The sequence below is a fragment of the Puma concolor genome, chromosome D2 (assembly GCF_028749965.1).
Source record: "Puma concolor isolate L17-30 chromosome D2, mPumCon1.1.hap2, whole genome shotgun sequence".
NCBI lineage: Eukaryota > Metazoa > Chordata > Mammalia > Carnivora > Felidae > Puma > Puma concolor.
In genome coordinates, this window is record NC_141677.1 from 79,747,703 (window position 1) to 79,764,374 (window position 16,672).

Below are 16,672 nucleotides of genomic sequence, written 5' to 3' on the forward strand. Positions count from 1 at the left end.
CTCTGTATGACAAGCCTGAACAACAGTGGTTTCTTCCTCATGAGCCTGAATCGTGCAGGTTAGAATATGACAAATGTCTTCTGTTTAGAAGGACAGGACAGGGAACTGTGCTTCATTTCAGTAAAGTTTTCCTTTATAACAGCTCACGTGTTTTACTTTGGGTGCATCAACTTTTATTCAGGAGGTTGGGAAATGACTAGTCCCCACACTTGAGTTGTACCAACAACAAAACCAGGGCAATGAGATCATAGGAAAGGTGGAACTGTGCACAATCGGAAAACGCATAAAATCTTTCCGTTGGCTGGCTTTCCTGTTTGTGTTCCATATTTAGGCGCAATTTCTACTTCAGCAGAAGCGACGTCTTCACCTGGTAATGCCCTCTGCCCCCTGCAAATGTAGGCAGATGGGGCAGCAAGACTGCCTGGGCCACGTCACCAGGGCCAATGCCAGGACACCTTGGTGGGGGAGTGAGGGAGGCGTAAGGTGGTCACTGTCTTTGAGCAGCGTGCTCAGTGTGGGCCAGACCCTGTGCCAGGCATGAGGTGGTGGTGCCTCTTGGGGAGACAGAGAGGGGACCTCTCTGGCCAGGTGAGATCACTTGTCACAGGTTCTCAGAGCATCACATATTTCTCCTTCATAGCGCTTGTCACAGCAGCAATTTTACCGAGCAGGAGTCCCATCTAGTTTTCTTTATTGTTTCTCTCCAGCACCTAGCACAGTGCCTGCCACAGCATAGGTGGATGAATCAAAATTTGTTGATTAAATAAACGAAGTCCATGATCGCTATGCTCCAGGGACAGAGAGAAGGAAACAGGTTAACTGTAAAACAATTATTTTTGCCATTTGGCAGGTTTTGACCAACTGCCTTTTCTTCTTCCCAGGATCTTTTAGTATTACTGTAACCACCTTAACAGGTAATGCTGATGTTATTTTGGGTCCTATCCACCTTACTAGCTATAAATAATCTTATGTGATTTTCCAGGGAGCTCACTACACAACTGTGTATGTCCTGATCAAATTATCTTATTCTTTGGAGTTTTTTTTTTTTTAATTTTAATGTTCATTTATTTTTGAGAGAGAGAAACAGAGCACGAGCATGGGGGGGGGGGGCAAAGAGAGAGGGAGACACAGAACCCGAAGCAGGCTTCAGGCTCTGAGCTGTCAGCACAGAGCCTGATGCGGGGCTTGAACTCACAGACCACGAGATCATGACCTAAGCTGAAGTCAGATGCTTAACTGACTGAGCCGCCCAGGCATCCCTCATTCTTTAGTTTTTAAGTACGTTTATATTGACCTGACTCACATAGGCCACCTCTATATTCCCTGATGGTGAATGAATTCTGGGCAGCCCAGCTAACTGCATGGACCAATGGATAGATTAGTTCAGCCAATTCAGCCAAACTCAAAATAAGTCATGCACTGGACTGACTGGCGGTCTAATGTCAACTGTCCATGGCGAGAGTTTCTCCTGGAGACCAACCGCAAAGTGGGTATTGCAAGAATGGTGGGGAGTTCAGCCATGGCTTTGACTGATCCCCCTTAGACATTCATCCAACATTCAGGGAGGGTAAACTTGTGTCAGGCTCTGTGCCAAGGTCCTAAGGGATAGAGAGTTGACCAAGGTAACAAGTAACACCCCCCTTGTGCAATAGATCTTGAGTGATGCTGGTTGCAATTATTGAGGAGCTCCTGGTGTGACTTTGGGTTTAACAATTTTACATATAGAGTGTTAAAGGTTTATTTGTGGGGGGCACAATAAAGAGGGTGCTCTCCCCTACTCTAGGTGCTAAAGCAATTAAATAAAACACCAGAGTTAACACCAAAAATGGCCTTTTTTACTGAGGGCAACTCTTAATACAAGAGGCAAATGGACTTAGACTGAAGTCTAGGTCTTGGGACAGCCCCCCTGGAGAAAGTTCCGGTCTATAGAGGTCCCCCTTTCCTGTGTCACTACCTTCCAACCATTTGAGGAGAGGACGGAGGACCAGGCAAAGAAAGCCCTCCATTTGAAGAAGCTTTGTTAGATTAGCCTATATCGGGAGAAATTTGGACCAATGGTTGTTGTCCCCTGAGCAGGTAACGTCCACCTTCTCCAAGGGGAGGAGTAAAGGGTGGGCCAAAGGAATGGAGATCCAATGAGTAGAAGGGGGCCTAGAGGCAATGGCGGATCTAGAAATGCCCTGCCATTGCCTCTGTCTGAAAAGCAGGAAGACAAGTCAGGCCAGTCATACTGATTACAACGGCCTCCTTTATGTGTGCTGTGTCTTAGGAACACATATGCCTGATACGGCTGTCATATTGTTTGTTATTTTTGTTGACTTGCAGCTTCAGTCGCAACCACCGTGACCTCCACACCAGGTAAAACACTGTCTCCTGCCCCACTAAGTGCCTCTTCTTGGGGTTCCGTTCATTGGACTAGGTTGTTCCATGGAAATTTAGGACACTGGTTTTAGGTTTCTTCTCTTTTTCTACAGATACCTCTTCAACCTCAGTGGAAGTGACCTCTCCACCTGGTAAAGTCTCTCTCGTTGTGCTGTTTAAATTAACAAGACCAGCTTCTGACTTGCCTTGTTCTGTTTAGAAAACGAGCTCACGTCATGACCACTTTGACCACAAAGTAAACTGAATGAAAAGACACACTGAAGTGTCCTTTTTCTCCCGGTTTCAAATGTCCTATTCTCTCTGTCCATATACAGATATATCTTCAGCCTCCACAGAAGTGGACCCGCCCTCTGGTAATGTTTTCTGCCTGTCACATTTCTTAAGTTAAATGTGACCAACTCTCCTTCTTTCTGTTGGACAAATGAACCTGTGTACTGAATATTTTGCCCGTGGTATAAGCCCCCAAGTCCCAGCTTCGTGTTCGGTTCATACATCCGTAGACACAGAGTGGTCCCTACACTGGGGAACGCCCTCTCATTGTCGCCCTGGCCCATGGGAGGCAAGGGCGGGGGCTCCACACTCCACTTGCTCGGTGGTGTGTGTTGTGTTACAGGTGAGGCTTTGACCCACCCGGCACACGCAAATGCGAGACAACTGGACTGTGATCGTGTTGGCTCTCCCCGTACACAATTACACTTTCTACCACACTGTTGTTCCAACCAAAACATTCTATTTTCTTTTCACTCTTCTTTGGTTGCAGACACAAGTCCCACTCGGGAAGAGGAGACCTCTTCACCAGGTACGCTCTCTGCTCTTTGCGGCAGCCCTAGTGAATGACTTCCTGAGAAACCCCAGCCCAGCAGGACTTACACACCCAGAGGAAACACTTCCTGTTTTTCCCAGGAGAGGTCGGGGAGATGGGGGGATGGGGGTGGTAGGGAAGCTCCAGACCGCTACCCCAAAAGTGGCTCTGATTCCGAACACGGTGAAGGCAGATGTGAGGACGGGATGACTAGGATAAAAGGGCGTCAAGGGTCAACCCTGGAGGATACCTTAGAGATGACCCACGGCAGCAAACCTCAAATGTTGACGTGCACGTGAGTGGCCTGAAGAACTTGTTAAAACGCAGATTCGGATTCAGTGGCTCCAGGGTGGAGTCTGGATTCTGCATTTCTCAGGGGCTCCCAGACGATGCTGCCGATGCTGCCGGTCGGTCGGTCAGCGACCGCCCTCGAGGAGTAAAATGCTAAACCACTACTCTCGCTTTGGAGGAAAAGGAGGCCCTGAGAAGGAGGACACTTGCCACTGTCCTAGCTCAGGCAGCCATAACTGAATACCACAGACTGTGCGGCTTAAACAGCAAAGACTTACTTCCCCCAGTTCTAGAAGTCCTAGATCAAGGTGCCGGCAGGGTCGGCGTCTGGTGAGGGTCTTCCCTTGGGTTGAAGATGGCTACCTTCTCGCTGTGCGCTCACAGGGCCTTCCCTTCCCCAGTGTGTGCTCCCTGAGGGGGAGAGAGACAGAGAGAGAGGGAGAGGATGGGAACTCTGATGTGTCTTCTTATAAGGACGCTAATCCTATCAGATCAGGGCCTCCCCTTATGACCTCACTTAACCTTGACTACTTCCTCAGTGGCCCCATCTCCAAATACAGCTACACTGGGGGTTAGGGCTTTGACATGTGAATTTTGAGGGGACATAACTGAGTCCACAGCAGTCACTGAGCAAGCTGGGGATCCCAGCTCCCAGCCAAGGTCCTTCCTGCTCCCAGTCTTTGCCGATGAATCTGCCTGTGTGACTCCATTCGATCCGTCTGACGCTGACCTCCTGAGTAGCAAGGCCTATCGCTTTCTTTTGTTCTATTTCCTTTCTTTTCAAGTCCTGGTTACTTTGAAGGCATAATGGTGCAAAAGGCAATGAAGCCAAGTTTAGGACTTCCCTCTCGCTTCCACTTAGGGAGAGTTCTCCCTGCCTCCTTCCATCCCTCCCTTCCTCACTTCCTCCTTTTCCTGCCCTCATCATGACCTCACTTTTGGCAGAAGAGTCCTTCACTCATACTTCTCACTGACTCTTGACCTCACATGAGATGAGTTTTTCTTTGCAGACCCGGTTTCACGGGAACTGGGCTGCTTTTCATGCAGATTAAGTGGCATCACACATCTTTACAAAAGCGTGACAGCACAATCACTTCCTGCCCCTGGGAGTGTGAGGGCAGATGTGGTAACCATCAGACCATTCCCTTCCTTCCCCCTCATCCCCCTTCACCCCAGAGCAGGCAGAGTGAATGCGACTCCCACATTTCATGCTCCCGGAAGGCAGAGTGCTGTGGAAAGGGTTATGCTTTGGGGCCTCCGAGGTCAGAACTGAGGATGCCCCGGTCATGTCATACAAGCCCTCTGGGTCTTAACTTCCTCATCTCTGATACACTGATGATACTTCCCTGGAGCAGCTGCTGTAGGGATTTGAGGTGTGAATTATAGGACACATCCTGGAAGCTCTAAATGGGATTTATTCATCTGTCCTGCAAAATGCCAACCGCTCATATATCATTTCACTCCCGGATGTGTGAGTCCACAAGATAAATAAGCAGGTGGATTGTATTATATACAGCTTATGGATCAGGCTTATTTTCATAAGCTTGCAGTCCACTGCATAAAATTTCAACGACATCCAATCTTAATGCTTTCTTTTCACCGGAAAAAAATCTCTCTTTTTTGTTTCGGCAGCCATACATCTGATTTCAACAAAAGCGACATCATCACCTGGTAAAGCTCATATGCCTGTTGCTAGATTAACTCTTCATCTCATAATTATTTATACAACCATATTCTATCATAAAATCCATTGTTACTTTTCCTACCTTGCTTTCCTCTGTATATTTTCATATGGAATTACACCTCTCAAATATTATTTTTCTGGTTTTTTAATATTTTTTAAGTTTATTTATTTTTGTGAGAGAGAGAGAGAGAGAGAGAGTGAGAGGAGCAGGGGCAGAGAGAGAGGGGGACAGAGCATCTGAAGCGGGTCCCACATTGACAGCGGAGAGCCCGATGTGAATGAACCATGGGGTTCAAAATCATGAACTGTGAGATCATGACCTGAGCCACTTAACTGACTGAGCCACCCAGGAGCCCTGATCTTTCTCTTATCAAAAAACATTTCTGAGAAATCTGATGGGTTTTCTCCATTTCATTTTCAGCCCCTATAAACATTTTTCCTACAAAATCTAATACTTTTATATTTTTCCTATAAAAATTTAGTATATTTATAAGGCTTCTTTTGTGACCATTCAGCAAATTATTTTCCTTTTGGAGAATAAGCACCACTTGTTACATTTTGATAAAAAAAATAAAACTTGGTGGATGGTATTTCTGCACCTAAACCTAAGCAGAAACTCAAACAAAACTATTAGTCTCTGAACCTCCAGAAAATGTGTGGGTCTTTTTCAGCTTTGAATATAAGTATGTGACTTTGAGGATATGTGTTTTTTTTAAGCTCAGGTTTTCTTTTTTTACAGTTACAATTTCAACTGGTGAAGACATGATCCCTTTGCCTGGTAATTTTTGTTTGTTCCTAAGCACTTAAATTATCAAATCATTATCAGTACTGTTAGGATCATAATTCTTTTTTTTTTTTTCAAAGTTCCTGCTCCTTACAGAAACCTTTTATGAGTCATAGACATATATGTGTATGTAAATATATATGCATATGTAAGTATATATGCAAATGTCTATGTCTATGTCTATGTCTATGTCTACACATACCTTTGTGCGGCAGGAGCCCCAAATTCACCTCCTGAGGCCTGACCCAAAAGATACTTGCCTTTATTCATAGTTCAGCCAAGCATGGTTATCTTGCTCCAGTATCACAGCAACCAATTGCATAAGGAGAGAGCAACTATCCTAAACTAGGACACTGCAGTCACAGAGAAACCACAGCCAGTGGTATTTATTAGCATTCACTAAGCATCTTCTACGGGCCAAACAGAGCAGGAAGTTGGAAAACAGTTGCTAGCAACCCCTCTTATATGAAGACAAATCATTTTACACACATCTATGGGTATGGAACCACTAACACTCTAGATTTTTAAAATTACTTTTACTTCTTTAAGTCACCTTTTTTTGACCTATAATGATACACAGTAAGTTGCAAACATCTATGAGGTTTTTCTAACGTATACAACTATGTAACCACCACCACCACCACCACCACCACCGGAATCAAGATCTAGAACATTCCCATCACCCCCAAAAGTTCCTTCATGTCCCTTTGCAGCAAATCCCCCAGGCGACCGACCGCTGGTCTCCTTTCTGCCACTGTAGGTCAGATTTGTTTTTCTAGAATCGCATATCAATGGGATCAAATAATACGTGCTCTTCTGCGTCTGCTTTCTTTTGCTTAACAAATTGTTTTTGAGATTTGTCTATATGGTTCCTTACATTGGCATTTCGTTCCTTTTTATTGCTTAGTAATATTCCACTGTGTGGGTAGTCAGCAATTTATTCATTCCCCTCTCCCGCTGGTGGACATGTGTGGATGGTGGAGAATTCTGCTACGCACAAATCTTCCGACGCACATCTGTTTCCTTTATCTTGAGCAAACACCTGCAAGTGGAACAGCCAGGCCACACAATACACTTTGTGCAGTTCAAGGGTTGGCTTTTATTCATCCAGAGTAAAAGGAATTTCACTGGACAGATGTTGTTTGCTAAGCCACAGCAGTGCCTCAATAATTTTACTCCAAAGATTTGAGGGGTTTGCCATTTTGTTTTCTTTGGGGTCTTGGTACTTTTGTGTGACGATTACATTCTCACGTGTCTGGGCAACTAGGCTGACAATATCCGCCATTGTCTGCGGCCTTCAGTTAATTCAGGTTTGACTTTTCTATGAGAGAGTGCAGGGGGTGGGGGGACAGGAAGGAGGGAGCGAGAGACAGAAGGCAGCACCGCCTGGCATGGTGAAGCTCCCCGCAGTGTCATCTCTTCCACTGCAAATGACATGCACGGAGCAACAGAGGGCAGCTGTCACACCTGTCACCCCCGCGACCCCCTGTTTCGCTCTCTCTCTCCTCCCGCAGACCCTCCCCTGCGCCTGGCGGGCGGGCGCAGCCGCTGCGAGGGCCGGGTCGAGGTCCGCCACCAGGGCGTGTGGGGCACGGTGTGCGACGACCACTGGGACATCAGGGACGCCCGCGTCGTGTGTCGCCTGCTGCCCTGCGGCCCCGCGCTCGCCGCCCCGGGGCGCGGCCGCTTCGGCCCGGGCTCGGGGCCCATCCTGCTGGACGACGTGCGCTGCGCGGGCACCGAGGACACGCTGGGCCGCTGCGGCCACTCGGGCTGGACGCGCCACAACTGTCGCCACCGGGAGGACGCGGGCGTGGTCTGCGCAGGTGCCGCAGCGCGTCGGCGATCGGGGCTGTCCCCGGGGCTCCGTCCTCTTCCTCCGCCTGCGTTCCTAAGGCCAAGGCCCCAGCTGCTGGGATAGCAAGGGCGCATGTGAGGGCACAGTCGTAGGTGGACACCCTTCTTCACCCTGACCTGGCCGTCAGAAGTCAGAATGTCGGCCGGCATGTCCCTCTCACCCAAGATTTGGCCTCTGCCTTTCCTGTAGTACTTTTTATTACCACCCGATACCCCTCTTGGCATTCTGGCCTCCATAGCTGGACCCTGTTTGGGGTGGAGTAGTAGTTTCTTACATTTGTCCTACATTTACCCGGGGAAATCTCAGAGAGTTACGGAATTCTCAGATTTGGTGAACAAGTCCGAGCCCCCTTTGTCTGTTCCATCCTTAAGTTTTTTAACAGGCAAACCAAAGAATCACTCTATTGCTCTTATCTTTATGTGGGAGTTACTCTTGTTTTGCGCAGAAATGGATCACAAATAGAAAAACTATCAGAGTCCCCCTGAGACTAACAGTCCCGCAGAGAGCCATAGAGTATGAGTCCCCTGGGGTCTTGGGATCCTATCTTCCAGACCCTCACTTTCATTGTGTCTGCTCACAGTTCCAGCCATGCCTCCTGCTGTCGGCGGACCCACTGGCAAGGGTAATTCGCTTTCCATTCTTGGATCATACACCAGGGTTGATTGGGTACAGCTACCGAAGGATCAAAGGTCTGGGGCCAAAAGTATCAGAAGGGGTTGAGTGAATCTGGCCAGCCATGCTTCCTGGCCAGGACCCTAGCCACAGGTGACTGTCCCGCCTTGCTTCTGTGCTGGGGAGGCCTTCGATGGCTATGAACTGCCTACTTCCCGGCCTGAGATTCCGAGCATGTCCTGTGCATGGGAAGGGACACCAGCCCGAATTCACTCATGTGATGGTGTTTCTAATCTGCAAAGCCCTGTATTTACTATTCTCTTGGTGTTGATGACACCCGTACTCTCAACGCTTCTTCACGCACACCGGGATCCCTCCCTCCTGCTCCATCGGGAGGTTCTGGGCCCTCTTTCCCTTCCCATTGCTTGGAGTACCCTCAAGCCATGGTGCTCCAGCTTCCGTAGCTCAACAGAATGAGCCCATTTCCCGGCACTGCATGTTCTACTGCTGCCTATACCCTCCTCCTCCATATTGCACGGCTGACGTTTGCTTCTCACCAGGCCTGGCTGCCTCTGCTGTACCCAAAGACAACGGTAAGCCCTCCCCTCTAAACTGCGGGAAGGCGGAACTAAGACAGCAGTTGTCCCCGGGAGAGAGAACGGGTTTTGAGGGGGCACCAGCTTCTGTCTCCACCGAGATCTCTCACATGTCTATCTACTCGCCGGGCTTCAGGAGGCTGGGGAAGAAGCCTCTTAACACCTATGCTCCCTCCCTCTTTGCTCCCACGCCCTTGCCTCAAATAGATGTACATTCAGCCTCGGGTGTCCGCAACACGGGAAAGGGGCCGTTCTCTAAATCTATAGACGAGGCTCTGACTCCTGGCGCGTGGGACGTGTGCTGTGTGTATAAGACTCCCATGATATGGTGTGACTTTTTGGAAAAGAGAGGATATAAATAAAATCAGCGGAAGTCAAGTCAAGGGTGGGGGGTGATGGGAGCTGAGGCAGCCCCCGGGCGCAAAGTACTGTCCATGCTTTATAAAGTAAGCACGCACCCATGTCCCGGACCGACACGCCCAGTGTACCAAATCGTCTTTGTGAGCTTCTCCCCATGCTCCTCCTCCTGCAGCCTGGCTCTCCTGCTTGCCTCACCTCTTCCGAGTCACCATTGACCGAGGTTATCTCCGGAGGCTGGGCTACTCCTCCTGGGACATCCACTTAAATGATGAGCTGTGTCGTCCCCACGTCACAGGGCGCTATCTGATCTTCAACATTCCCTATGGTCACTGTGGCACCGTCAGACAGGTAAGAAACTGACGGGGTGGTGGTACCCTTCTGTGGACGGAGGCCAAGGAGAGAGATCTGGAAAGTTCAACCACCTGTTAAAAACCTGGCAGGGCCAGAAGAAAGGCACGGCCATGATTTTGTTTCTGAATTCAGTGAGACCTGGAGCACTCACTAATTTGTCTGAAATTTTCCTTCCTTTTGGGAATTTAGAGTACGTACTGAATTTGGAATACACAGTAATAAGTGCTGAGTGCTGATGGACTGATGGCTGGGTAAATAGACAGATGGGTGAATGAATAGATGGATGGATGATGGGTGCTGTTCTTTTAGCTCCAAAGCTGAGCATTTTCCACAACTTGCTTCTTTATTCACCGTTAGTGCACACCTACTATGTGCACGCTATGGCGCTGGGCATGGGAGAGGACAAATGATCTGACAGCTGCGTTCTAACCAGACAGCTAGCTGTATTCCCCAATCAAGAAAGCATAGACATTTGGGTATAATGAAATGTGTATGTCTGTCTCATTTTCCTTAACCACCAGCTTATTTCACGAGACAATGTCACTGAAGTTAAGGAAACAAGCGAAGAGTGCGTAACTACAAAATCGCACTTTTCTCAGCATACTTAACAATGTACCATCAATGTACCACGTTACACAGCATGGTCTCCATGCTATTCCTCTCTTCCTTTGTATCAGTATTTAGACACACAGAACAGCAAACATTTGGCATTGTTGGAGGTTTGATTCATCCAATAGCCTGCATGACGCCAAGTGACCGCTTCACTCCATACTTCACATTTTGTCTAGTTGGTTGTGCAGACCCATGGTCGTCCTTATCCTTTTTGCTCTGAACCTTCTAGTTTTGTTTTGTTTTTTTTTTTTTAATTTTTTTTTCAACGTTTATTTATTTTTGGGACAGAGAGAGACAGAGCATGAACGGGGGAGGGGCAGAGAGAGAGGGAGACACAGAATCAGAAACAGGCTCCAGGCTCTGAGCCATCAGCCCAGAGCCGGACGCAGGGCTCAAACTCACGGACCGCGAGATCGTGACCTGGCTGAAGTCGGACGCTTAACCGACTGTGCCACCCAGGCGCCCCTGAACCTTCTAGTTTTTACCTCAGAGGTTTCTGCCCCAGGGGCCGTGCCGGAAGCCCCCCCGTGTCTGCGCGGCAGGCACCCCGGAAGCTTCTAGGCCATCAGGGAGAACCCTGGCAGTGTCCTCTGTGGCCCCGGCTGGCCTAGCTCCTACAGCACTGGGGCCAGAGGACACCGCAGGTCAGGAACCACTTGGGGTGATGGCCAGTCCCAGACCACCCACGGCGAAAACACTGCCACAGGAAGGTCCTGTGTGTGACTGCAGAGTCAGGGAATAAGCAAACCTTCTAGGTGCTGAGGACACAGCGGCCAGCGAGACGGGGGCCGGGCTCCACAGCTCTCACATTCGAGAAGGAGGCACTGCACAAACGCACATATGAGAATCATTTCACAGACCTTAAGATGGCAAAACAAGGAAGAGAATAGGAGATGATGTGGGGTGGAAGGAAGGCCACTTCGAATAGGGTGGCCAAGGAGCCGAGGCCTGAATAAGGAGACGGAGCCAGGTAAAGGAACAGGGGGCGTGCTCCGTGCAGGGGGGCTAGTGATGAGGCCCCCTGGGCAGCAGCAAACTTGGAGGGCTTGAGGAAGAGACTCGAGGAGTCAGCACCGGGAAGCCCAAGGTCAGGTTGGAAGGGGCAGGACCATGCAGTAATGGAGTTTAGCTTTTCCTCTAAGCTGTGCATGTGCATCAGGTCAAGGGACAAGGGAGACGCTGTTTCTTTGGGGCACAAAGAAAAAAATGTCTATTTTTATGGATAAAGTGTGCAGAACGTGAAGAGTGTCTTTGTTGTATTAAAATGTCATAATGGAGGCTGGGAAGGGGCAGGGGGATCAGTAGGAAAGGAAAGGTCTAAAAAGGTGGGGGGCACCTGGGTGGCTCAGTCGGTTGAGCGTCTGACTTTGGCTCAGGTCACCATCTCACGGTTTGTGAGTTCGAGCCCCACGTAGGGCTCTGTGCTGACAGCTCAGAGCCTGGAGCCTACCTCGGGTTCTGTGACTCCCTCTCTCTCTGCCCCTCCCTCACTCACGCTCTGTCTCTTAAAAAATGAATAAACGTTAAAAAAAAAATTTTTTTTAAATAAATAAATAGAAAGGCAGACCTGGTCTGAGCTGACGGGGCGGTCCTTGGAGGGTTCCCAGGCGGACGTCAAGGGTCTGAGTCACACACGCAGAGGCTTCCTGCAATCCACGTCGCTGGGCGGGCTGAGTCTCTGGACGGCACACAGGGCTGTGGGGAGGAGGCTGCCGGAGGCGACGGCACCTCACACAGTAGTCTTCAGCACCCCCTTAGCCCTTCAAGTCCTGCTGGATTTGAAGGACAAGGCTGAGACTCAAGGCGAGCAGGGCCAGGCCCCCAGCTCATAAGGAGCCAGAACCCCTCTGGGGCCAAGAGAAGAGAGGGGCTGGAAGAGAGGAGAAAAGCACAGTGGGCTATGGTCCGTGCCTGGCTGAGAATACCCAGGCTGAGGTGGGGGCACGTGTGCAGGAATTGGGTGGAGAGAGCGCCGGGCAGCCAGCGTGGACCCCCTGCCCCGCCTCATACCAGCACAGCTCGGCCCTCACAAGAGGGAAGAAGGGAGGGCAGGCTCACACACCGGGGCTCCTTGCGTGCTCCCTGAAGTGCTATGTCACTCCGCCGTGGCACTAGGTACCACAGGAGGCAGCCCCAAGGCCCCCTGCCTCCAGCTCGCCGGCCGACTGGCACCCAGCAGGTGTGTGGAGAGGCCTCTGCCGGTGTAGGAAGGTGCTTGTCAGGGAGCCAGGAGCACTGGCCAGAACCTCCCCTCTTGTCCTCCCAGGAAAGTCTTGGCTCCCTCAGCTACTCCAACTCCATCAGAAGCCGAACACGGGGCCACCCTGGCCGAGTCATCGTGCGGCACAAGGTGCCTCAGCTGAAGTTCACCTGCAGGGTGGATGGCCCATCTGCAGTTGACATCAGTCCCAGGGCTGACGTCCCAAGGGAGAGCGTCGGCTATGATGTGTCCATATCCTTCCTCGAGTCGCCCATCAGCCTGGGGCCACACTATGCCAGCCAGAGGAAAGCGGTCTTCCTCCAGGTCACACTCCAGAGCCCCGACCCCAGCCTGAGGCTCTTTGTGGATACCTGTGTGGCTTCTCCAGATCCCCGTGATTTTACGACTGTCAAGTACGATTTGATCCGGCACGGGTAAGGAACATAGAAGGCCTTCTAGGGTTGACTGTTATATTCAGGTGGCATTCCTGTGGCTTCTCTGGTAGATCTAAGTCGTAACATGGTGCAAGATAGTCCTCGTTAAGCCCCAGAGGTAGAGTCGGGCCCCTACTGTCCCTCTGATCTCAGCTGGAGACAAATAGTTATAGGAAGCCTGGACAACGTCCCTTGAATCCCCAAAGAGTCTTGGGCAAAGGCCCTGCTGTCCTGGACTCTGCTGTCCCATCTCACCCTTTCATACCTGTGCCTCCCTTCCCTCTGTGTTTTATGACTTTGTTACACTCCCTATTTGTGGTTCAGGCTCTCAGGCATCTGATCTACCCTGATGGGCTGGCACGTCTTCTCAGCCTAAACTCTTATAGTGGTGAGATTCACTATGGCTGTTTTGATTAAGCAACAAATTGCCAAGTTAGAACTTGGGTATGTTGTTTGCCTTCATAGCTCCCTTGCCCCCTAACAGGAGCAAACACTTAGAGATGGGCCATTGGTGACCGGTGCAAGACAACAAAACCCTATCACTTACTGGTGGCAGCTTCAAAGTGGTGAGAGCCACATGGGACGCATCATCATGGTACCTGTTTCCAAAAGACAGGGGGAGGGGCAAGACGTAGCACTGTGCACGGGTGGCATGACCTATAGCATGGGAGGTGCACAGGTGTGGCATTGAACCGCACTGGGTCTCGGAGTGAGAAAGTTCTTCCCTTTCCATTCTCTTTACAAATAGACCAAGGAGAGAGACACAGTTTGGTGCCAGAATTTTAACAGCCGACATTCTCCCAATTCTGCTTGTTTAGGTTTAAGATGCTCTTCTGTTTCTAATTTCCTAAGGTGGATTCTACATCTTTCTTCATTTCCAACACGTGCATTTGATTTATTTGATTTTGGTGAATTGTATATTCATTTTCACTTAGTTCGAAATATTCTTTTTTTTTTTTTAATTTTTTTTTTCAACGTTTATTTATTTTTGGGACAGAGAGAGACAGAGCATGAACGGGGGAGGGGCAGAGAGAGAGGGAGACACAGAATGTGAAACAGGCTCCAGGCTCTGAGCCATCAGCCCAGAGCCCGACGCGGGGCTCGAACTCACGGACCGCGAGATCGTGACCTGGCTGAAGTCGGACGCTTAACTGACTGCGCCACCCAGGCGCCCCAGTTCGAAATATTCTTTACATTTCTCTGGAGACTTTTTCTTTTACCTCCGGGTTACTTTGAAGTGTGTTGTTTGATTTCCAAATAGGAGTTCTCCAGCAACCTTTCTGTTTTTGATTTCTAGTTCCGTTCCATTGTGACCTGAAGATACATTTTGTGTGATTTCTTTTCTTTAAATTTGCTAAGGTGTGGGTTATGGTCCAGAATGTGGTCTATCTCGGTGAATATTCCATGCAGGCTTGAGAAGAGTTGTGTTCTGCTGGTGTTGGATGTAGTGGTCTGGAGATGGCTGTTAGTCTAGCTGACTGATGGGGCTTTTTAGGTCATCTAAATCCTTCCTGATTTTCTGCCTGCTGGTTCTGTCAATTACAGACAGAGGGCTGTTAGAGTGTCCAGCCATCACCGTGGATTTGTAGATTTCTCTTTGCAGTTCTATTAGTTTTTGTCTCACGCATTTTGATGCTCCGTTGCTACATGTATACTCATTAAGGGTTGTTGTGTCTTTTTGGAGGGCTGGTCTCTTTATCATTATGCAGTATTCCTCTTCATCTCTGATCATTGTCCTGGCTCTGAACTCTGTTTTGTTTCAAATTAACATAGCTACTCCAGCTTTCTTTTGGTTAGTATTAGCATGCTAAATCTTTCTCCATTCCTTTGCTTTCAATTTTTCTATGTCTTTATCTTTAAGATGGGTGTCATAGACAGTTATTAGTTGGAACTTGGGGTTTTTTGTTATTGTTGCTTTTGTTTTATCTGCTCTGGCAGTCTGCATCTTTAAATGGTCATACTTAGAACACTCACATTTAAAGTGATTACTGATATAATTGGATGAAAATCTACCATCTTGGTAACTATTTTCTATTTGGTGCATTTATTCTCTGTTTCTACCCCTATTCTCCTTTTGCTGTCTTCTCTGGTTTCAGTGGAGCATTTTATATTACTCCATTTTATCTCCTCTCTTGATGTATCATTTATACTTCTTTCCTTAACTTTTTCCATGGTTGTACTAGGGTTTACAAAACACATTCTAATTCTGGAAAGAGCCCAAATGTCCATTGACTGATAAATGGATAAAGAAGATTCATCAAAAGGAATGAAATCCTGCCATTTGCAATGACAAGGACAGAGCTAGAGGGTATAAGGCTAAGTGAAATAAGTCAGTCAAAGACAAGTGCCATATGATTTCACTCACATGTGGAATCTAAGAAATGAAACAGATGAACATAGGATGGACGGGGGACAGAGAGGTAAACCATAAAACAGACTCTTAATGATAGAGAACAAACTGAAAGTTGATGGAGGGAGGTGGGCGGGGGATGGGCTAGATGGGTGGTAGCAATTAAGGAGGGCACTTGTGATGAGCACTGAAACTGATATCACACTGTATGTAACTAACTTGGATTTAAATAAAAACTTGAAACTACAAAAACCCCACATTTTAAAATACTCGAAATTCACCTGCAAATAAGACAACCACCACCTTTAACTTCCCCTTTGGGCAAAATAGAGCAGAGCTTCAGAAGGCAACAGCTCTAGCTGGAATTTAATTACCTTGTTTGGTTTTTGTTGTATTTCTCTCACAGTTACCTGTCAGGAACAGTGGTTTTTCTACTCACAATAGTATTTTAAGTTTCTTCATAAAAGAAAGAGTGGGTAGTGGGAAGAGGTGTGTTTGGACTTCATATGTCTGAGTCTAAGCCTGATTATTTGAGTTGGGGTGCATTCACACCATCCTTTAAGTTAATCCTTGTGGCTGGGGGTGGTTTCTTCTATCAGGTGCATCAAAGACAAAAGCTATGTCAACCTCCACTCCCACCAGAAGAACACGGCCCAGTTCAAGTTCAACGCCTTCAACTTTCTCAGCAGCTATGATGTGGTGTATCTGCAGTGTGAGGTCGCCGTGTGCAAAGTGGGGGACCATTCCTCCCGCTGCTCCCAGGGCTGTGCAGAGCGGAGTAAGAGGGATGTGGGCCCCACAGAGACCACAGAAGAGCGGACTGAGCATTTCCAAGTGGTGGGGCCACTGGAAGTCCACAGAGGGACGGGTCGGAACAAGACCCTTGTTTGATTTCTCCACTTTTCACATGATTCTGTTATTAGAAAGCAAAGTCTATTTCCCTTCCGCAATGTAATAAGTTTGAGAAATCAGAAGTTGTCCACACAGCGACAGGTGAAACTGCTAAAGAAGTTCTCTCTGAAGTTTGTTGCTAAATAAACCTTCTCTGATTACTAAACTTCCAGGCAGTCCCTCTCTTTGCCAGCCGGAGATGCTGCGTTTTCTAATTCTTCACTACCAAGCACGTGATCATTGTCTTAACTGCACAAAATGTTATCAAGAACAGAGTTCTCTCTCTCTGTATCAAATTGCCAATTTAAGGTATTTTTTTTAATTGACTCCTTAACGTTCAGATGCTGGTAGGTGGATCTTTTTGTTTCTGTCCCTTGAGTGATGTGAGAATTTCTTTTCAGAGCTCACTAAGAGTCTTAGGAAAAATAAACTAAGTGTCAGGAAATCACTAACCCTAATAACTGA

General features: G+C 48.3%; 1 protein-coding gene across 1 annotated transcript in view; it reads left to right on the forward strand.

Moving 5' to 3' along the window:
- LOC147576210 (scavenger receptor cysteine-rich domain-containing protein DMBT1) overlaps positions 1–16,377 on the forward strand; it is a 101,135-nt gene extending 84,758 nt beyond the window's left edge. The window contains exons 47-57 of the mRNA XM_086679468.1: positions 332–370; positions 882–914; positions 2,326–2,446; positions 2,850–3,181; positions 5,108–5,146; positions 5,899–5,937; positions 7,458–7,769; positions 8,974–9,006; positions 9,542–9,717; positions 12,599–12,966; positions 15,916–16,377. Coding sequence (XP_086535594.1) covers positions 332–370; positions 882–914; positions 2,326–2,446; positions 2,850–3,181; positions 5,108–5,146; positions 5,899–5,937; positions 7,458–7,769; positions 8,974–9,006; positions 9,542–9,717; positions 12,599–12,966; positions 15,916–16,207 — 1,784 coding nt within the window. The 3' untranslated portion in view covers positions 16,208–16,377. The remainder of the gene's footprint in view (positions 1–331; positions 371–881; positions 915–2,325; positions 2,447–2,849; positions 3,182–5,107; positions 5,147–5,898; positions 5,938–7,457; positions 7,770–8,973; positions 9,007–9,541; positions 9,718–12,598; positions 12,967–15,915) is intronic.
- The last annotated feature ends 295 nt before the right edge of the window (positions 16,378–16,672 follow it).